This window comes from Mastigoproctus giganteus, chromosome 4 (genome assembly GCF_048544385.1).
Source record: "Mastigoproctus giganteus isolate SK-2022 chromosome 4, ASM4854438v1, whole genome shotgun sequence".
Lineage (NCBI taxonomy): Eukaryota > Metazoa > Arthropoda > Arachnida > Uropygi > Thelyphonidae > Mastigoproctus > Mastigoproctus giganteus.
The window spans coordinates 148810242-148833301 of NC_143578.1; the positions used below are offsets into that span (position 1 = coordinate 148810242).

Consider the following 23060-nt stretch of genomic DNA (forward strand, 5'->3'; position numbering starts at 1 on the left):
ATGTAGAGTAATAACAACTACTATAACATGTCAAAGGTGAAGATAGCACAACACAATGCACAATGCTCCAAAGTGGGAGCTTATAATGGGAGATTTTAATTTCCCAGATATTGACTGGAATTTGGGGGCTGGTTACTCACACACTAGCAGGGCTTTTGTGGATTTATTGGATGATTGTTTTCTACATCAGCATGTTCGGGAGGCAACTAGAGGGAGTAATACTGTTGATTTGATTATCAGCAGTGATTCTTCGTGCATTAAGAATCTGCAGATAAATGAACCACTAGGTGGCAGGGATCACAGTGTGCTGAAGTGGGATTTACTCAATGAGGTAACTACCATTAGGGGTAAAGGGAAGGGTTATTGCTTCCGTAAAGGCGACTACGATGGACTGAGACAGTATTTAAATTCTATACAGTGGGACCAACTGATGATGTTACCAACAGCAAATTCAAAATGGGAAGCATTCAAAGAACTTATCTTGGAAGCTACTAGGCTTTACATACCAACTAAGAAATATTGTTCAAGGTTTAGGCCAAAATGGATGTCAGATGAACTAATGAGGCATATGGCAGAGAAGAAAAATGCATGGGATACTTACAAATTAACACATGACACAGAAGCCTATGATAGATACAAGTTGATATGCAACCAAGTTACAAAGGAGGTTAGGCAGGCGAAGGCAGATTACGAGAAATCCTTGGCAAGGGATGCAAAGAAAAACAGCAAAGAGTTCTTTACTTATGTAAACTCTAGAAGGAAGGGGATGAATCAGATTGGTCCACTTGATATTGATGGGTCAACTGTTGATGATCCTGCTCAGGTAGCTAACAAACTAAATGAATATTTTGCATCGACATTCACACATGAGGAGTTATTCAGCGAGGGGAATGCCAGAGGTGTATTCAACTCTAGCAGTAAGCTACAGAATCTTGAAATAACTGGGAGTAAAGTGGAGGAGAAACTGTTGAAGATAAACACAAGAAAGGCACCCGGGGTGGATGGGATCTATCCAGTTATATTAAAGGAGGCAGCAAAGGAAGTAAGCAAACCCTTAGCCATAATTATGAGAGCTTCCTTGGACTCAGGGGAGGTACCCATAGACTGGAAATGTGCAAATGTGACCCCAATTCACAAAGGAGGATCAAAGGCTGACACAAGTAACTATAGACCTGTGAGCTTAACTTCTGTTCCAGGAAAATTAATGGAGGCACTGGTTAAAGAAGCACTGCAGGATCATTTAGACAAGACTTCAGTTATAGCTCAGACACAGCATGGTTTTGTTAAGAGGAAGTCTTGCCTGACCAACTTGATTGGATACTATGATGCAGTCACAAAAGAACTGGATGCAGGAAATAACTTTGATATTATATACTTGGATCTTAGAAAGGCTTTTGATACTGTTGCACATGGAAGACTGCTACACAAATTGGAGCAGTGTGACATTGGAGGCAAATTGCTGCTATGGATAAAGGGGTGGTTGAGTGGGAGAAGACAGAGAGTGGTAATCAATGGACACTGCTCATCGTGGACTAATGTTATTAGTGGAGTCCCTCAGGGCTCAGTGTTGGGTCCATTATTGTTTTCTGTATTTATAAATGATATTGATGATGGTATATCAAGCTTAATGTCCAAGTTTGAAGATGATACAAAGGTTGGCAGGGTTGTCAAGAACACTACTGACACTACACTGCTGCAACAGGATCTGGAAAGGTTGAGCAGATGGGCTGAGAGGTGGCAAATGAAGTTTAACATTGACAAATGTAAAGTACTACACATGGGAAACAGCAACCCCAGAGCAACGTATCAACTCTGTGGTACTACACTGACAGTGGTAGAGAATGAAAGGGTCTTGGGGGTGATTGTGCAGGCAGATATGAAGTTCTCTGAGCAGTGCAGACGGGCTGCAAGAGTAGCTCATGGAGTATTGTCAATGATATACAGGAATTTTTCCAGCAGGGATAAGGAGGTGATTATTCCATTGTACAAGACAATGGTCAGGCCACACCTAGAGTACTGTATACAGGTCTGGAGGCCTCATTTCAAGAAGGATGTAGAGCTGCTGGAACGAGTACAGAGAAGGGCAACAAGATTAGTGAATGGAACAAAGGGGTGCTCTTACGAAGAAAGGCTTAAGTTTTGCAAATTACAGTGTCTGGAGACTAGGCACCAGCGAGGTGATCTGATAGAGGTGTATAAAGCCTTGAATGGTTTAAGCATGCTCAATGCTGATGGGATTCTTCCTCTAGCTCAGAAAAATCACCTGAGAGGGCATAAATTCAAATTGAGGAAAGACAGATGTAGGATAGACGTGCGGAAATTTGCCTTTAGCCAGCGGGTGGTTGGTTGGTGGAACAGACTGCCATCCCTTGTGGTGGAGGTTGATAGCCTAAATAAGTTTAAGGCTCAGCTGGACAGGTATTTTGAACGAACAGAGGGGTGAAGTGGAAGTGGGTTTTTTTTTTTTTTTGGCTGATGCTGCATAAGCTTGCTTTCTTGCATCAAATGCCTCTACTAATGCTAATGCTAAAGTGGTCTTAGCACAGCTAGTTAAGAAAGCTAAAGAAGAGAAGCTAGACCTACTTCTTCTACAAGAGCCCTACACACATAAATATCAAGTTAGAGGGTACCCACTACAGTTTAAAATTGTGCAAGTGGATGGTGAAACTCCTTGGGCTGCCATCGCTGTTTGTAATCCTGACCTCACTGTAACTAAGATAACAGACCTGTGCACAACCTGGGCAGTCTGCGCCCATATACCATCGTCCCTAGGGAATTTTACGTAGTGTCCATCTATGCCCGACCAGGAGAAGACATAATCCCTACAATACAATATCTTCAGAATCTGCAGCAACAACTACCAAACAACAATTTATATTAGGCCTTGATGCAAACTGCAGATCACCTGCCTGGCACAGTGAGACACCAGAACGGAGAGGAACAAACAAAGGCCAGCCTAGAGGAGTACATATCAAGCAGCAACCTATCCAATCTAAACAGACCAAACCAGCCCCACAACTTCTCGAGCACTATGTGGAAAGCTAATATCGACCTAACCCTTGCACGTCATTCCATAGCAGGATACCTCTCTCCTTGGGAGGTACAACAACACTGGACTACTTCAGATCACAGAGTGTTAACTTACAACCTCCACCGATCACTCCAAACACAACATGTCACACAACTTTTATTACCAAGATACGCCATATCAAAGGCGGTTTTGGTTCGTTTTTTGGTTTTTTTTTTTTTTTTTTAGGAGCATTAGCAACTAAGGCCATATTGCTCTGAGGATATGTGGTGGTCATTCCCTGACCTTTCCGCATCCTCCGTATTTGGTGGTGACAGGCTCGAACCCCGGTCTAATCAAGAAGCGTGTGCTACGCACTGCTGCTCCTTCCCACCTGGCTACGGAGGCGCCTATCAAAGGCGGATTAGAAACTTTTTAAGCAGCTGCTGACAGAGAAAGCAAAAAACTTCCATTCCAGTGAATTCAACCTAGATTGGCATCAGTGAGAGGTAACAAAACTAATCACAGAAGCGGCAAATAAAGCCATCAAGAAGAAGATGCCTTCCCTTAAAGCTGTTCCTTGGTGGGTGCCAGAGCTCATAGATCTCCGGAAAAGGGTAAATAGTGACCGCAAGATATTTCAGAGGGCACGTAGTCCTGGCCACAGGCAGAGGTCAAGGTACTACGTCAACAGTACCATAAGGTCAGAAATGACTACACAGCTAAAATAAAGAAAAGAAAGAAAGCCTCGGGGGAAAACATAGTAAATAAAGAAGAAAATGCTAACCCCTGGAGAGTGGTGTATTGCGTCAACACAAACAAACTCCCCAGAGGGGAAGTCGTAATGGCAAACGAGACAGCTCAGGGAACATATACCAGAACATGGAATCCTCTATAGACAATATCTTGGACCATATCTTCCTTCCTGCAACCAAGCCTCAAACCCAGGAACAAAGAAAACTATGTGAGGACAATAACTCGTACACAACCACAGCTGTTGAACCTGCCTTCTCACCAATGGAGCTCAGCATAGTGGCAGCGAGGATGAAAAATAGAAATCCCCTGGTATAGATCAAATTGAGCAGGAGATGCTCAAGGAGGTGGTAGAAACTATACCGAACACAATATTGGGACTCCTCAACCGATGCCTCTCAGTGGACCACTTCCCGGCATCGTGGAAAACGGCACAAATAAAACTCATCTTAAAAAACCCGACGAAACCACAAGGAATGTCAGGGTCGTATAGGCCAATCGCCTTGCTGTCAATCTTTAGCAAGCTCTTTGAGTGCCTTCTCTACCAAAGAATCGAGAACCACTTCCAAGAATCAAACCTCATGTCGCCTAATCAATATGGCTTTAGGAAGGGGCGCTCGGCCGTAGAGGCTCTGGAAAATATTATTGAAACAGCTAAAAACTGCAACACAAAATACTTCCTCCTAAAATCGATTGACTTCGCAGGAGCCTTTGATTGTCTCTGGTGGCCTGCTGTTCTGGCCAGACTCCGGAAGGCTCATATCACAGGAGAATTATATCGATGCCACAAATCCTATCTTGAAAACAGGCGAATCACTGTTACCACTCCATATGCCTCTGTTTCTAGGCTGGTCCACAGGGGCTGCCTTCAGGGTTCTGTCCTGGGGCCGCTCTTGTGGAACCTGGTCCTAGACGAGTTCCTTAATTTGGATATTCCAAATGTTAAAACCCAGGCATATGCGGATGACCCGGTTCTGATGCTGCAGGCTGACAGCCGGGCACGACTGGAGACCATAGCAAACCGGGCCACTAGCAACTTGCAAAATTGGGCTAGCGCAAATCTCCTTACTATCTCCTCAGACAAAGCAACTTCAATATTTCTCAAAGGATTCCTTGACCCTAGATGACCACCGCAGATTATGATAAATGGGAAAATCATAAAGTTGCTAACAGAAATAAAATACCTCGGAGATACTTGATAGAAACCACATCTTCACGCCACATCTCTGCTACCTGAGAACAAAAATAAGAAGACATGCGAGCCTAATGGCCAGAGTCACTAGGAAAAACTGGGACCTGAAGAAGAGGGCTCTTGGCATCCTCTATAAGGCATTCATTATGCCAGCACTAGCCTATGCAGTTGGGGCCTGGTACACAATGACTAGCACAGCTGTCAACAAGAAAAAACCGGAGATGACACTGATTGATATTACTCATAACGACAAGAGCTTGCTGCACTGTGAGAATCCACATGCTCCAGGTCCTGGCAAGATGCCTTCCCCTGGACTTGGAGATTGCATGCTGGGGGTTGCTGTACCAACATTCCAAAAGAAAAATAGTCTCCCATATAGGATTCACCACAGACCCAGCAAACTCCGAAATCATGGAGAACAGACGGATTTTGCAACACGTGAAATTACTATGGCAAAATCGCTGGAACCTCACTAACAAAGGCTCCATTACTAAGAAGTTTATACCGGATGTTGAACAAGTTTATCCACTCTCCCTAGCCTAGTTTTCGCCCATACTCCAAACCACCTACCTATTGACCAGACATGGCTCATTTAGAAAGAGGCTATATGATTTTGGAATCTCAGGTACTCCACGGTGCTCCTGTGGACAGGAGGAGTCCTGGGAGCACCTGGTCTATTAATGTGACCAATACGACGACCTCAGATGTCAACTATACACCAAGATTCACTCGCTTCTTCGAAACCAGGAGGACATCGTTCTACAAGAGGAAGAGACCTACAAAGCATTCGCACGTTTTGCGCAAAATCTGTTCACAAGACAACGGACCCTACCCTCCCCTCGAGTGGAGGTATCAAAAAAGTTCACAAATCCATGAATAGGACAATATCAATCATGAGACAACAGCCATCCCTCAATGGCCCAGAGTAATGGAAACACAACTAAGACTCTGACTCAACTTGGTCAAAGACACCGCAGAAGACCAGAAGAACCCCATCTTGCCCTGTTGGGCACCTGAACTAAAGGACATCCAAGGTTGTCATATGACTCAACATACACTGTTTCTCTCTTGAACGGTGTTTTGTTTTCTCTCCCATGGGGAGAGGGGGCTTTGCCCCCCACTCCTTCCCTTCCCCAAATCTCTTCCCTCTGGCGGAGCACGGGCCTGCTCCACTGCAATCGTGGAGCCATCCTCTCTATCGACCCCTTACTTCCTTTTCTTCCCTCCAGTCTTCAGTCTTCAGATCCCCTTTACTGTTGACTTTCACAGCATTTTCAGCCCCATGCATCCAAATTTAACTACATCAAAATTTCCTGCCCGACCCACTTAGGCATATAGAAAATATTATTTCAGTGTATAGCCCCTCGCAAGCTTCTAAATTATTCTAACAAATGCTAATAACTAACCACGAGCAGCACTTTTTTTTTTTTTTTTTTAGGTTCTAGCCATTGAAATCCCAGGAAAGTAGGTGGCAGGACCCGGCAGAGTACTATATAGGTAACACCCGGCCGGCCTCCCCGTGGTGAGGTATGGTAACGTCAGGTCCCATTAGGGACCCGGCGGTTAACAGACTGGATGAAAAAGGGCACAACATGCTACATACCACATGACCCATATACTTTTAAATCCCTGGCATATCCAATACAGTGTACGTATGTGGAGAAATCCCAGGAGCCGTTAGACCTGAATATACCTATACCTATAGATTTAATCAGACAGGTAACAGATTATGCCAATTTTGTACTGAAATTGAAACAGCATACCATTTACTTTATTACTGTCGATTCACGCAGGAGGTTTGGAAGAGATTTATAGGTTTTTGAGAATAAGACAGTTCACGATGGAGGAGGTAATTTACTTGCAATTCGATCATCCCTTAGGCAAGAAAAAAATGTCCACAATATTTTTAATTACAGAGACAAAATATCACGTGTGGAAGGTTCAAAAACGGAAAAGGTTTGGGATCTTTAGGGGATGTCTATGGGACTTGAAACAAACTATGTCTGCTTTCATGCAAAGGTTTTTACAGTTGGAAAAATGGTGTTTAGGGTCTGATAAGTTTTTGAAAAGATGGGGAGAGCCACCTCTTCTGTGCAGTTTGGTTCGAGATGAGGTTCATCAAAAGTACTGGTTTTAGTTATTTGGAAAAAAAAAAAGAAAAAAAAGCACCTGGATTTTTTCGTTTATTACAAAATTCAGTTTCTTGATAAAAATCTAGATCTCTTAGGATCTCATCAAAACAGTTCTGTTCAAAGTCTGAATTAAGATTTTCCGTGATATAGGTTTGAATTTTATAATTCATTTATTTGGTTTAATTGATCTGGTCCAATGGGTTTTTTTCACATTAAATTCACAAATAGCTTCGAAACGATCATCTGGGTGGTGGCATCCCCTGAAAATAAATAACAGTAGTCTTCTCTACTAGACAAATGTTATATATTTGAAGTAGTGCAATACCAGCTATCTCATTGTGAAGGCAACCACAATATGAGATACACTTAAAATGATGCCTTTCACACTACATACGTAGTTCAAATTTATGGTTAAACTATGGTTATCTACACCAATATTATATAGTTAATTAACTAAATCCATAAGAAATTATGCCTTGTGCATTTCATCTTCTAATACATTATTTTATACACCATTTGGCATCTCTCATATTGTGGAAATAACTTCGCAACTGTGATGGCATTACAAGGGGACCTGCCCACTCACTGATGATGAAGCCAAAAAGCTATGAAACGATCACCGAGATTAATTATGGCACAGTTCTTTTTTAGAGAAAGAACAGTGGAGTTTCAGATTACAGAGGTTTGTCCAATTAGAGAGGTAATGCGGGGAGTGACTCAGGTTGTTTCGGTTCACGAGATAAAAGGATTAACTCCATTACCTAGGCAGAAATATCAGTTGGTCTTGAAAACAGTAGAGGCAAAAGAAAAGGTTTTGAAAGGATTTTCTATTAGAAATGTAATGATCAAACCTGTGCAAATTGGTAACATACGCAAAGTGGTTACTATTGACAGGTTTCCTGTAGAAATGTCTAATAGTCCTGTCGAGAGCTTTTTCAACAAGTTTGGTAAGGTTGTTAAGATTCACAGGAAAGAATATGAGGAATGGCCAGGCGTAGAAACAGGTACGGTGCAAATTCATATTGACACAAAAACGCCTGTACCAAACATCATCAATTTGATGGGTCATAGGTTATTAAAAAATTACCCAGGAGTTCAGAAAGTTTGTTTGAAGTGTGGAGGTAAAGACCATTTGGGAGCAGAATGCCAAAAATCACGTTGTTTTAATTGTAATGGCACAGGTCATATTTCGGCCAACTGCCTTAATAATTGTAAAAAATGCGGAGCTTCCATGCATAAATTCATTCAATGCCCGGAACGCACGTTTGCCAAAAGAGTTGCTGGTGAGAGAGGACAGCAGAAAGCGAGTGAGCCACCAAACGATATGCCTAACGCTGAGAGCGTGGAAACTATAGTAGCACAGAGGAGTGAGATACAGATTAAAGAAATCACACTAACATTTACAATAGAGTACAATATGTCGGCAACACAATCGGAACAAGCAGAACTAACTGAGGACATGGAAGCGGAAAATACAGTACAAAATGTACATAAGCGGGGGAGAAGGAAGAAATAAGCGGTAAAACTAAAAGAGCAAAAGGGGGAACAGAGGAAATTCAAGAAGAGACCGAAACAGAACAAATAGAGGGGGAAGAGGTATCAATTTTGTCAGGTGGTAAGATAGATTGCAAAACACTTTCGGGATCTGATTCAGATTCAGAGGGCATACAAACAAGGGAATACGAAGGAATAAAATGGTTAAATGTAGTAGGAAACAAAAGAATACAGGGAATATAGGCGAAGCTTGGCGGAAATTGCTAAAACTCGAGGAGAACCGATTTTTCTTTTGAATGAAAATGAGGAGGGTGAAATAGTAAATATACAGTTCGCTTGGGGAGATTTTGTTATTTCCAATATTAGAAACAAGAATGTTGCAGATCTCACTGTGTTGCTCACCAATAACAAATTAAAGTTAAATGCTGAACATAGGAATATCTTAGCAGAAGTTCTAGTAAAGTTCTGCTCATAATGTCCGGAATAACATTTATGTCGTTAAATGTACAGGGTCTGAGAGTAGTTAACAAACAAAGGATGATATGGCAAATTATGAGGATTTTTTTTTTTTTTTTGGTTGTTGTTGGCGCATCGGCTTCTGTGGCCATAATGCACCTCCCAAGGTTTTTGCAGTACTTTGATCCAAGCCTGAGGCGGGATTTGAACCCGCGGGTTGCCAGGCAGGCACTTTACCCACCCAGCTGAGCCCGGTCGGCGCAAATTATGATGAACATGGGGGTGAAGATTTGGTTTCTACAAGAAACAAACTTTGCAAGTTTAGCGGACATCCAGCAGTTTCAAAACACATACCGGTTTTTAGGATTTTGAGCTTTGGGACAAATCGATCCGCAAGGGTGGGAATAGTAGTGGTTCCTCCAATTTTAGGGACTGTACGACTGGCGGAGAGGGATACAGAAGGTCGGGTTGTGGCAGTGGAATGGAGTTATGGGGGGCACACAATTAGACTAATCTGTGTCTATAGTCCAAATTCCACTTTAGAAAGGAAAAATCTGTTTCAGGGTCTGGGCAATTATATGAGGGGGATGCAGTGGGTTGTAATGGCAGGGAACTGGAACTCCGTTCCTGACTCCATTATGGACAAAATTCTGGGGGTTACCATGCATCATGGTACAGGGGGGGTTCGTGAATTAATCGAGGTTTGTACTAAATGTGACTTGGTAGACGTCTGGAGGGAAAAAAATCTGGGGAAACAAGCGGCCACCAGAATAGCCAATAATATAGGAACTAGGATAGATGGCACTTATAGAACGAGTCAGTTGAAGGATAAAAGAACAATGATAAGGCATGTGAAATTTGTGGGAGGTCGACAAGTTTCAGATCACATGGCAGTAATGTGGAAGGGAGATTTATTTACGAACGTTAGTCTGGAAAAAGGCTATTGGAAGCTCAACCCAGCAGTTCTGGAGAGAGAGGATTGGAACTGTACAACAGTTATTAAAAAGATAGTAGAGCAAGGTGGAAATGAGTGGGAAATGTGGACGAAAATTAAAGAAAGTGCTAAAACATTTTATTACTCAAAACTTAAGGAAAGAAACGAAAAACGCAGAAATAGACTAAAAGATCTCTTACAAGAAAAAAGAATTTACCAACGGTGTGGGGATGAATTGGTGAAAGGGGGATGGAAGGGGGATGAAAGGGTGATGAACAGCAGAAGTACAAGCGATTATTGACGGTATAATATTGGAAGAAGAGAAAGAAAAGACGTGAAAAATACAGCTGAAATTTAGGGAGGCTGATAGACCTTCAGCTGCGATTTACCAAAGGCTAAGGCTAAATAATTTAGCCAAAACGGTTCAGAAAAAATAAAGACGATGACAACACACATTCAACAATGCTAACTATTATGAATAGTTTTGTAAATTACTATGAAAAAGAGCTTGCTTTGCAGAAAAAAGAGAGAGACAACTCCATTTGGACGATTGGACAATTCACACCCGAGAAAAAAGCATTACAGGACAGGGAAATAATTCTGTGGGATCTAACTGTGGCTCTGAAATCATGTAAATTATGGCGCGTGCCGGGACCGGATGGTTTGGGGGTTGAATTTTATAAGAAATTTTGGAACTTGTTAGCGCCTATTCTTCTGGCCGTCTTTAACAAATTTTTTCAGGAAGGAGTTGTACCCGAAGGCTTTTTAAATGCGTATACTACTTTCATTCCGAAACATGGATGGGATTTCATGAAAATTGGTAACTTGAGACCTATAGCGTTGTCTAATTGTGACTACAAAATATTTGCAAAGATTTTGACAGCTAAGTTAAAACACAACGTAACCCAGGTAGTTAGAAGCACACAGTGCTACGGTATACCGAGGAGGCGGATAGAATATAACCTTTGGCTATTAAAAGATATATTAGAATATCGAAAACGAAAGAGTTACAATTTAGCGTTAGTGGCAATCGACCTAGAAAAGGCTTTCGATAGAATCGACCACGACTACCTTTTCTCTATAAGTAAAGATACAAACATAGGATCTCAGTTGTTTACAGTCCTGAGAAATCTATATACACGTAGTAGCACATGACTTTTGATAAATGGAGAAATTTTGAAAAACATTAAACTTGACAGAGGAGTAAAACAAGGATGTCCGCTTAGTCCTTTGTTATTTACGTTAGCACTAGAACCACTACTGGGAAGAATAGACAGAACTGAGGCCATTCGGGGCCTCAGTTCTGTCTATTCAGAGCAGTGTAAATGTATAATGTGTGTGGATGATGTTACCGCTACTCTCACTACGAGTTATGTGGTGGAAGAATTTATGTCACTCATTACTTCTTTTGGTCAGAAGTCGGGGTTAAACATAAATGAAGATAAAACTAGGATCAAATTGTTAGGGGAATGGGTACATCGGCCTTTACCACAACGAGAAGTGGAGTCAGATAAATCGATTCAAATATTGGGAGATCCGTTTAGAGAGAGTCCCATTCTACCTGTAGGAGGGCTCACCACTAAAATACGGTCAAGCAGAGCAGTGTAAATGTATAATGTGTGTGGATGATGTTACCGCTACTCTCACTACGAGTTATGTGGTGGAAGAATTTATGTCACTCGTTACTTCTTTTGGTCAGAAGTCGGGGTTAAACATAAATGAAGATAAAACTAGGATCAAATTGTTAGGGGAATGGGTACATCGGCCTTTACCACAACGAGAAGTGGAGTCAGATAAATCGATTCAAATATTGGGAGATCCGTTTAGAGAGAGTCCCATTCTACCTGTAGGAGGGCTCACCACTAAAATACGGTCAAGTTTAAAAGAGTGGGAAGTGGGACAATTTTCTTTTGAAAAGAAATCCATTATTGTTAGAACCGTAATTCTTCCTATAATCTTATACACGGTGTTTATAACAGGAATCACAGCTAGGACAATGAGACGATTTTACGTTCCTACATTTCAGTTTCTATGGGGAGGAAAATGGCAAGAGATAGCGCAGAAATTTTTATTTTTACCATGGGAAGATGGGGGAATAAGTATTCCAAAAATTAATTTGAGGTGTAGCTGTAAGAGACTGCTGGATGTGGCTAATATGGTGTAATCTAACCATTTAGTAGCGGTACTGATAAAATATTTTATGGGATTTAATACAGCCTTAATTAAAGGCGGCAATTATCTAGGGCCGAAAGCAGAGGCAATTCCTATATATTACAAAAAAATTCGGGATATGTGCACGCAGTTAAGGGAGAAAGATATAGATCCTTTTAAGTATGGTTTAAAACGACTCTACTGGGCACTGTTTAACTCAGAAAAGCCAAATTTAGGAAACCATAATGTGCAGTTGTTTTTTAAAAATCTAAAAATTGGTGGAAATTACCCATCGCATATTGATTTTTCGTGGAGGGTTGGTTATGAAAACATACCAGTGAACGATATCACGTATAGATTTAGTGAGACAGGCAACAGATTATGCGAATTTTGTACCGAAATTGAAACAGTGTACCATTTATTTTATTACTGTCAATTCGCACAGGAAGTTTGGAAGAGAATTTGTAGATTTTTGAGGATAAGACAGTTCACACTGGAGGAGGTAATTTACTTGCAATTCAATCATCCCTTGGGCAAGAAAAAAATGTTCACGATATTTTTAATTACAGAGGCAAAATATCATGTGTGGAAGCTTCGAAAACGGAAAAGGTTTGGGACCTTTAGGGGATCTCTTTGCAGATGATTGCAGATTGTTTGCAGATGATACAAAGGTTGGTAGGGTTGTTAACGACAGTAAAGACAGTATGCTACTCCAACTGGATCTAGATAAGTTGGGAAAATGGGCTGAGAAGTGGCAACTGAAGTTTAACATTGACAAATGCAAAGTACTGCATATGGGTAGCAATAACTTAAGAGACAGGTACAAACTGTGTGGTACTGGGTTTCACTTTCTACTCAAGGAAGTAGAAAGTGAAAAAGACCTTTTCACTTTCCACTTCCTTTTGGGGGTAATTGTGTAATCCAATATGCAGTTCGCTGAGCAGTGCAGTTGGGTTGCCAGTGCAGGTCATGGAGTCTTGTCAATGATATATACGAATTTTGCTAGCAGGGACAGGGAAGTGCCTATCCCATTATACAAGGCAATGGTCAGGCCACACCTAAAGTACTGTGCACAGGTCTGGATGCCTCATTTTTTTAGGAAGGATGCAGAGTCTAGAACGAGTGCAAAAAAGGGCAAAAAGATTGGTGAGGGGTACAAAGGGTTGCTATGCTTCCATCTTTTGTTGTAGAAGCTAACAGCCTAAATAAATTTAAGGTTGAGCTGGACAGGCATTTGAAACGAATGAAGAGGTGAAATGGGAGGTTTTTTTTTTTTGTTTTTGGCTGATGTTGCATAAGCTTGCTTTCTTGCATCGTATGCCTCTGCTAATGCTAATATTACAGTAATTCTGTTTTCTAAGAAATTATTAATAATTTTTTGAAAGTAAAAAATATATATTTTTTCAGAAAGATAAAACTGCACATACTAAATTCTTTCATAAATACAGTTAATTATCACTATAACATATCAAAATGTCTGAATGTGCCCGTAATTTAGCTAAAAAATCAGGGTGGTCCATTTAAGTAGCCTTCTGTCCCAAATGAGTCAAAAATAAAATTTATCTTATTATTTCTTTATGGTTGCATAAATAAATAGGAAAACGCCTCATAAATAAATAGGAAAATGAAATAAATTCATAGCAATATAAAATGCAATAAAAGAAATAGTTTAATGTATAATTACTCACAAAATCTGGGTTTTGCCACTACAGGTACAGAAGCATCACTAGGTTCACTAGCACCAGCCTTGTTAAAAGCAACTATACGGAACTCATATTCTTCTCCTTCTTTCAAATCAGGTACTCTAGCTTTTGTGACATCTCCAGGTGCACGAGCCCCTTCATCCCATACTTGAGTGCCTTTAATCCTTTTTTCGATGGAATAACCTGTGATAGGTGCACCACCATCTTTACGAGGTGGTTTCCATTCTAAATCGATATGATGGTTGTCCCAGTTCACAACATCAGGAGGAGATGGCTTGTCTGGAGGATCTAAATAAAAAATATTATAAAAAAATTATACTATGCTTAGTTCCAAAATAATTATAGAATAATTGAAAATATGAACTTATATGGGGTTCATTTACAGGCAAATTAAAAAATTTAAAAGTAGCTCTTCTCATAGTAGTGCTGCTGGATGATAACAACTCGCTCTCTAAATATGATTATATTTAAGTTATTTTTATATGATATTTAACTTAACACTTACAAAAACTCAGTTAGCAGCTTACTCCTTGACTATGCATTTATTGTTCAAAGAGTGCATCCAATATTTGTGGTCAGCAGGCTTTCAGCTGCTATAAGTAAATGATGGTATTAAGAAACTCATGTTGAAAAGTCTCTTGGCTACCAAACCAAGTCCACAATTTACCAAATTTATTTCTAAGCCACAGAGCTTTTGCAATGAGTATATATTGAATACTTGAGTATGTAACACTTCATCAGACTGCATAAGGACACCAATTACCTTATAAAATTACATTTACATTCCCAGGTATGAGATAATTTATTCAGTATGCCAAAAGCTGGCTGTTTCTGAAAATAATTTGCTGATGCTGTCGAGGCAGTGTTAGGTGGATCGGAAAACTGCTAGTTGGGGGGGATACAAGGACTAATAGATTAACAGTAGCCACTGGCAGAGGTGGAAGTGATTCTTGCACTGCTTCTATTGAAATGAGCAGAAGCCTGAAAAACAAGATGCAGGATATATCAGAGACTGCTGGGAGTCATTGCGGTACAAGTAAACACATGGGTTGTGTTAGGGTAGCTAAGAATAGAAACAGGTGCATGTATACCTGCGTGTACACCAATGCTAGGAGTTTGGTAAATAAATTTGATGAATTTGAGGTATTGCTCAAAACATCAAAGGCAGATATTGTTGGGATATCAGAGATGTGGTGTCACACAGATATAAGTAATGCGGAACTGGAATTTGGGGAATACAATGTGTATAGAAAGGATAGACAGGACAGGAGGGGAGGAGGGGTTATGCTATTAGTTAAGAAACACATAAAGTCCAAGGAAGTGAAGCCAGTTGACATCGATGGACAGGGCAGTGTCGAGTCAGTTTGGTGTGACATAAGCATAGGGAAATCAAAATTGAGAGTAGGAGTGTGCTATAGGCCTAATGACTCTGATGAGTATAATAAGATATTGTACAGGGAAATAGAGTGGGCCAGTAAATCAGAGAGTCTTATAATGGGGGATTTTAATTTCCCAGATATTGACTGGAATTTGTGGGTTGGTCACTCGCACACTAGCAAGGTATTTGTGGATTAATTGGATGATTGTTTTCTACATCAGCATGTTCGTGAGGCAACAAGAGGGAGCAATACTCTTGATCTGATTATCAGTAGTGATTCTTCATGCATTAAGAATCTGCAGATAAATTAACCACTAGGTGGCAGTGATCACAGTGTGTTGAAGTGGGATTTACTCAAGGAGGTAACTACCATCAGAGGTAAAGGGAAGGGTTTTTGTTTTCGTAAAGGCGACTATGATGGTCTGAGACAGTATTTAAATTCTATACAGTGGGACCAACTGATGATGTTACCAACAGCAAACTCAAAATGGGAAGCATTCAAGGGACTAATCTTGGAGGCTACCAGGCTTTACATACCAACTAAGAAATATTGTTCAAGGTTTAGGCCTAAATGGTTGTCAGATGAACTAATGAGACATGTGGCAGAGAACAAAAATGCATGGGATACATACAAATTAATGGGTGACCTGGAAGCCTATGATAGATATAAGTTGGTCTGTAACCAAGTCACAACAGAGATTAGGCAGGCAAAGGCAGACTACGAAAAATCCTTGGCAAAGGATGCAAAGAAAATCAGAAAAGAGTTCTTTACATATTTAAACTCAAGAAGGAAAGGAGTGAATCAGATTGATCCACTGGATATTGATGGTTCAACAGTTGAGGATCCTGCTCAGGTGGCTAACAATCTAAACGAGTATTTTGCATCTACATTCACGCATGAGGAGTTATTCAGGAAGGAGAATGATGTAGGTAAAGTAAACATTGGCAGTGAGCTGGATGATTTTGTAATAACTGAGAGGAAAGTGGAGGAGAGATTGTTGAAGATAAACATAAAAAAGGCACCTGGGGTGGATGGGATCTATCCAGTTATATTAATGGAGGCAGCAAAGGGAGTAAGCAAACCCCTAGCCATAATTATGAGAGCTTCTTTGGCCTCAGGGGAGGTACCCATAAACTGGAGATGTGCAAATGTAACCCCAATTCACAAAGGAGGATCAAAGGCTGACACAAGTAATTATAGACCTGTTAGTTTAACTTCTGTTCCAGGTAAATTAATGGAGGCACTGGTTAAAGAAGCACTGCAGGATCATCTAGACAAGAATTCAGTTATAGCTCAGATGCAGCATGGTTTTGTTAAGGGCAGGTCTTGCCTGACCAATTTGATTGGATACTATGATGTAGTCACAAAAGAACTGGATGCAGGGAATAACTTTGATATTATATATGTGGATCTTAGAAAGGCTTTTGATACTGTTGCACATGGAAGACTGCTGCACAAATTGGAGCAGTGTGGCATTGGAGGCAAATTGCTGCTATGGATAAGGGGATGGTTGAGTGCCAGAAGACAGAGAGTGGTAATCAATGGACACTGCTCAACGTGTACTAATGTTATTAGTGGAGTTCCTCAGGGTTCAGTGTTGGGTCCGTTGTTGTTTTCGGTGTTTATGAATGATATTGATGATGGGATATCAAGTTTAATGTCCAAGTTTGCAGATGATACAAAGGTTGGCAGGGTTGTTAAAGACACTACTGACGCTATGCTGCTGCAACAGGATCTGGAAAGGTTGAACAGATGGGCTGAGAGGTGGCAAATGAAGTTTAACATTGACAAATGTAGAGTAATACATATGGGAAACAGTAACCCCAGAGCAACGTATCAACTCTGCGGTACTACACTGACAGTGGTGGAGAATGAAAAGGACCTGGGGGTAATTGTGCAGGCAGATATGAAGTTCTCTGAGCAGTGCAGACGGGCTGCAAGAGTAGCTCATGGTGTCTTGTCAATGATATACAGGAATTTTACTAGCAGGGATAAGGAGGTGATTATTCCCTTGTATAAGGCAATGGTTAGGCCACATCTTGAGTACTGTATACAGGTCTGGAGGCCTCATTTCAAGAAGGTTGTAGAGCTGCTGGAACGTGTACAGAGAAGGGCAACAAGGTTAGTGAACGGAACGAAGGGTTGCTCTTACGAAGAAAGGCTTAAGTTTTGCAAATTACAGAGTCTGGAGACTAGGCACCGGCGAGGTGATCTGATAGAGGTGTATAAGGCTTTGAATGGTTTGAGCATGCTCAATGCCAGTGGGATTCTTCATCTTGCTCAGAATAATCACCTCAGAGGGCATAAATTCAAATTGAGGAAGGACGGATGTCGGATAGATGTGCGGAAATTTGCCTTTGGCCAGTGGGTGGTTGGTTGGTGGAACCGACTTCCATCACTTGTTGTTGAAGTTGATAGCCTAAACAAATTTAAAGCTCAACTGGACAGGTATTTCGAACGAACGGAGGGGTGAAATGGGAGTGGTGTGTGTTTTTTTTTTTTTTTTGGCTGATGCTGAATAAGCTTGCTTTCTTGCATCATATGCCTCTACTAATGCTAATGCTAATGCTAAATAATTAATCTATGGAAAATTGTAATCAAAAATCGGCACCCATTAGCAGTTATCCTGACTGCCACAGCCGATGATAACTAGCCACACCTGACTCGGCACAAAATGAAGTACAGTCTAGACAACTACCAAAAGACTGAAAGTCACAAGATTCAGAAGGAATTGTGCAAGCAGCTGTAACATAACTTTTGTAAATGCCATGAGAATAAAAAAATGCAATTTAAAGGGTTTATTGACTTTTACTGACTCCAAAATAGTTGGGCTTTGATGGTAGTCGTATATTCTTTTTTTGGTTGATAATTCCAAAATAGATTATAACCTGTGTGATTTCCTAATGGAAACTCAGCTATCATCCTTTGAAAGATCAGGTTCATATGTTTTTTTTTTTTTTGTTTTTTTTTTATTTGGTTGATTTGAGTTTTTATGGCATATCAGTTATTGAGGCTATAGTGAGCCTCAAACAATGGTTTAATCAGATATTTTTATTTGGGATATTTGTTTACTGACCTATTCTTATGGTATAGAGTACAACAATTATGATCTCAAAACAACAATTATTCTTATGGCAAAGAGTATAGCAATTATGGTCTCAAAATATACTGTGATTACTTGAACCCTTTAAAAAGCACAATACAAGTTAATTTCTGCATGAATCCAAAAACAACTGGTTTAAATAAGTTGTCTGTCAAGAACTCTAAGTGTTTATGGATGTTTCAATGGATGTCAAAGGCCATAGACATCCATTCAAATGGTATCAAGTCATCAAGTCAAATGGTATAGACTATAAAGTGTTTAAGGGCAAAGGCCTCATGCTATGAAGTAGAATGACTATCATGTAGGTTAGTGCAAATGCATCATTTTAACATAGCTATCTACCAAAGTAGTTGAATTAATTAATTAAAATAATTAATTTAATTAATTACATTTGCATCATTTTGGTTATATCTCATTTTGTGAATGCCTTCACAACGAGTTGGTTATTTATTTGAGGTAGTACAATACCATGGCAACTCATTGTGAAGGCATTCACAATATGAGATATAACCAAAACGATGCCAATGTAATTAACTAATTCAACTACTTTGGTAGATAGCTATGTTAAAATGATGCATTTTCACTAACCTACATGATAGTCAAATGGTATTATAAAATATACATATATATGTATATATAATTAATTAATATAAAATAGTATTAACGTAAAATGCAATATAAAAATAATAATAGAAGTCATAGATAATGCATAAAATTAAATGATATAAATTAATATATCTGACACCACTGTCATCGTCTGATAAAATCTGTTTGAGTGTATAAAGCTCACTTAAATGAGTAAAAGAAAGATGGCATCCATTACTAAAAGATGCACATTGGATTAAAAGTGCTGAACTATTAGAAAGGTGTCATAATATTTACACACTGAATGATTATCTGCTCTTAGCAGATAGGAATGGATGAAGTGACAATGTCCTATGCAGAGCTGAGTGAGGACTACTATCTCCAGATGAACTCTGCACTGGCTAGACCTGACAAGGAATAATTATGAGCTTGATTTAGCTTAGCTTATTTGTGGAGTGCCCATGCCAAGTTTCTTTCCATTGGAGGGCAATTTGCTATATATTACATGTTTGCAGTCTATATAGAGGACGAACAAGTGGATGTTTCTGAGGCATTGATAATTTGGCTGCTGCATCACCTAAATCATTGTCTGTGATTCAAATGTAGCTAGAGATCCAGGAAAAGCAAATATCAGTTTAACTCTGAGAGGGAGAGTGTAGCTTTTGCTGTACCAAGCACAATACTAGATGTGAAGTGCATCTCATCTCTGATAGAGCCTGTAATATGCTTAGAAAGTCTGTATATAGAGTACACTTTTGGCATGCTCTTATATGAGGGTTGTTGTTGTATTTGGTTTTTAGGAGCATTAGCAACTAAGGCCATATTGCTCCGGGGATATGCGGTGGTCATTCCCTGACTTTTCCACATCCTCCGTATTTGGTGGTCACAGGCTCGAACCCCGGTCTAATCAAGAAGCATGTGCTACGCACTGCTGCTCTTGCCCACCTGGCTACAGAGGCACCCTTATATGAGGGAAGGGTTTTTTGCTTTTGTAAAGGTGACTACAGTGGCTCAAAGATTTTGTAACTTTTATACAGGGACCAACTGATGATGTTACCAACAGCAAATTCTAAATGAGAAACATTCAAAGAATTAATCTTGGAAGCTACTAGGCTTTTCGAACAAAATAAATAAATGGATGTCGCATGGCCTAATGAAACTTTTGGCAGAGAAAAAAAAATGCATGGGACGGATATAAATTATCAGGAGACACAGATGCCTAGGTAGCTATAAGATAGTCTGTAATCTAGTCACAAAAGACGTTAGGCAAGCAAAGTCAGATTACAAGAATCTTTGGCAAACAGTGCAAAGAAAAACAGTAGAGACTTCTTTACGTATGAAACTCTAGAAGGAAATCAATGAATCAGATTGGTCCACTTGACTTGATGGTTCAATTGTTGAGGTAGTTGCAAACTGAATGAGTATTTTGTATCTACATTCACACATGAGGAGGCCAGTAGGGAAGTGGAGGCCAGAAGCTTATCAAACTCTGGCAGGGAGCTAAATGATTTTGTAATAACTGAGAGCAAAGTGCAGGAGAAATTGTTGAAATTGAACATAAGAAAGGCACCTGGAGTGGATGGTATTTATCCAGTTATATTAAAGCAAGCAGCAAAGGAAGTAAGCAAATCCTTAGCCATAATTATGAAAGCTTCCTTGGACTCAGTGGAGGTCCCCATGGATTGGAGATGCCCAAATGTGTCCCCAATTCACAAATGGGGAACAAATGATGACACAAATAATTGCAGAATAACTGTTAGTCTAACTTCTGTTCCAGGGAAAATAATGGAGTCACTGGTTAAGAAAGCAATGCAGGATCATCTAGACATGACAGCAATTATAGTTCAGACCCAGCATGGGTTTGTTAAGGGGAAGTCTTGTTTGACAAATCTGACTGGATACTATGATGTGGTCGCAAAGGAACCGAATGCAAGAAATAATTTTGATATCATATACTAGGATCTTAGAAAAGCTTTTGATACTGTGGCACATGGAAGACTACTGTAAAAATTGGAGCAGTATGGCATTAAGAGCAAGTTGCTACAATGGATAAAAGGATGGTTGAGTGGGAGAAGACAGAAATTGGTTATCAATGGTGGAGTCCCTCAAGGGTTCGGTGCTGGGCCCATTGTTGTTTTCAGTATTTATTGATAATGATGAAGGTATATCAGAGCTAATGTCTAAGTTTGCAGACAATATGAAGGTTGGCAAGGTTGATAATAACAGTAATGATAGTATGCTACTACAACAGGATCTGGGAAAGTTGAGTAGATTGGGTGAGAGGTGGCAACTGAAGTTTAACCTTGAAAAACATAAAGTACTGAAAGTGCATAGCAGTAACCCCAGAGTAACGTATCAACTGACTGTTACTACACTCAGGGTTGTGGAGGATAGAAAGGACCTGGGGGTAATTGTGCAGTCAGATATGAAGTTTTCTGAGCAATGCAAACAGGCTGCAAGAGTAGCTTATGGTGTCTTGTCAATGAAATATAGGAATTTTGCTAGCAGGGATAAGGGGGTGATTATACCCTTGTATAAGGCAAAGGTCAGGCCACACATTGAGTACTGTATACAGGTCTGGAGGCCTAATTTTAGGAAGAATGTAGAGCTCCTGGAATGAGTACAGAGAAGGGCAATGAGATTGGTGAGTGGAACAAAGGGGTATGCTTATGAAGAAAGGCTTAAGTTCTGCTAACTGCGACTTCTGGAGCCTAGGCACCTCCGAGGTGATATAAATGAGGTGTATAAGACTTTGAATGGTTTGAGCAAGCTCAATGCTAATGGGATTCTTCCTCTTGCTCAGATTACTGGATTTTGTTACTGGATTGTATTACTGGATTGACTGGATTTTGGGGGCTGGTTACTCACACACTAGCAGGGCTTTTGTGGATTTATTGGATGATTGTTTTCTACATCAGCATGTTCGGGAGGCAACTAGAGGGAGTAATACTCTTGATTTGATTATCAGCAGTGATTCTTCATGCATTAAGAATCTGCAGATAAATGAACCACTAGGTGGCAGTGATCACAGTGTGCTGAAGTGGGATTTACTCAAAGAGGTAACTACCATTAGGGGTAAAGGGAAGGGTTATTGCTTCCGTAAAGGCGACTACAATGGACTGAGACAGTATTTAAATTCTATACAGTGGGACCAACTGATGATGTTACCAACAGCAAATTCAAAATGGGAAGCATTCAAAGAACTTATCTTGGAAGCTACTAGGCTTTACATACCAACTAAGAAATATTGTTCAAGGTTTAGGCCAAAATGGATGTCAGATGAACTAATGAGGCATATGGCAGAGAAGAAAAATGCATGGGATACATACAAATTAACACATGACACAGAAGCCTATGATAGATACAAGTTGATATGCAACCAAGTTACAAAGGAGGTTAGGCAGGAGAAGGCAGATTACGAGAAATCCTTGGCAAGGGATGCAAAGAAAAACAGCAAAGAGTTCTTTACTTATGTAAACTCTAGAAGGAAGGGGATGAATCAGATTGGTCCACTTGATATTGATGGGTCAAGTGTTGATGATCCTGCTCAGGTAGCTAACAAACTAAATGAATATTTTGCATCGACATTCACACATGAGGAGTTATTCAGCGAGGGGAATGCCAGAGGTGTATTCAACTCTAGCAGTAAGCTACAGAATCTTGAAATAACTGGGAGTAAAGTGGAGGAGAAACTGTTGAAGATAAACACAAGAAAGGCACCCGGGGTGGATGGGATCTATCCAGTTATATTAAAGGAGGCAGCAAAGGAAGTAAGCAAACCCTTAGCCATAATTATGAGAGCTTCCTTGGACTCAGGGGAGGTACCCATAGACTGGAAATGTGCAAATGTGACCCCAATTCACAAAGGAGGATCAAAGGCTGACACAAGTAATTATAGACCTGTGAGCTTAACTTCTGTTCCAGGAAAATTAATGGAGGCACTGGTTAAAGAAGCACTGCAGGATCATCTAGACAAGACTTCAGTTATAGCTCAGACACAGCATGGTTTTGTTAAGGGGAAGTCTTGCCTGACCAACTTGATTGGATACTATGATGCAGTCACAAAAGAACTGGATGCAGGGAATAACTTTGATATTATATACTTGGATCTTAGAAAGGCTTTTGATACTGTTGCACATGGAAGACTGCTACACAAATTGGAGCAGTGTGA

General features: G+C 40.2%; 1 protein-coding gene across 1 annotated transcript in view; it reads right to left on the reverse strand.

The window, feature by feature from the left end:
* Positions 1–23060, reverse strand: part of LOC150087120 (twitchin-like) — a 3511780-nt gene that overhangs the window by 1459465 nt on the left and 2029255 nt on the right. The window contains 1 exon segment of the mRNA XM_090372971.1: positions 13808–14110. Coding sequence (XP_090229097.1) covers positions 13808–14110 — 303 coding nt within the window.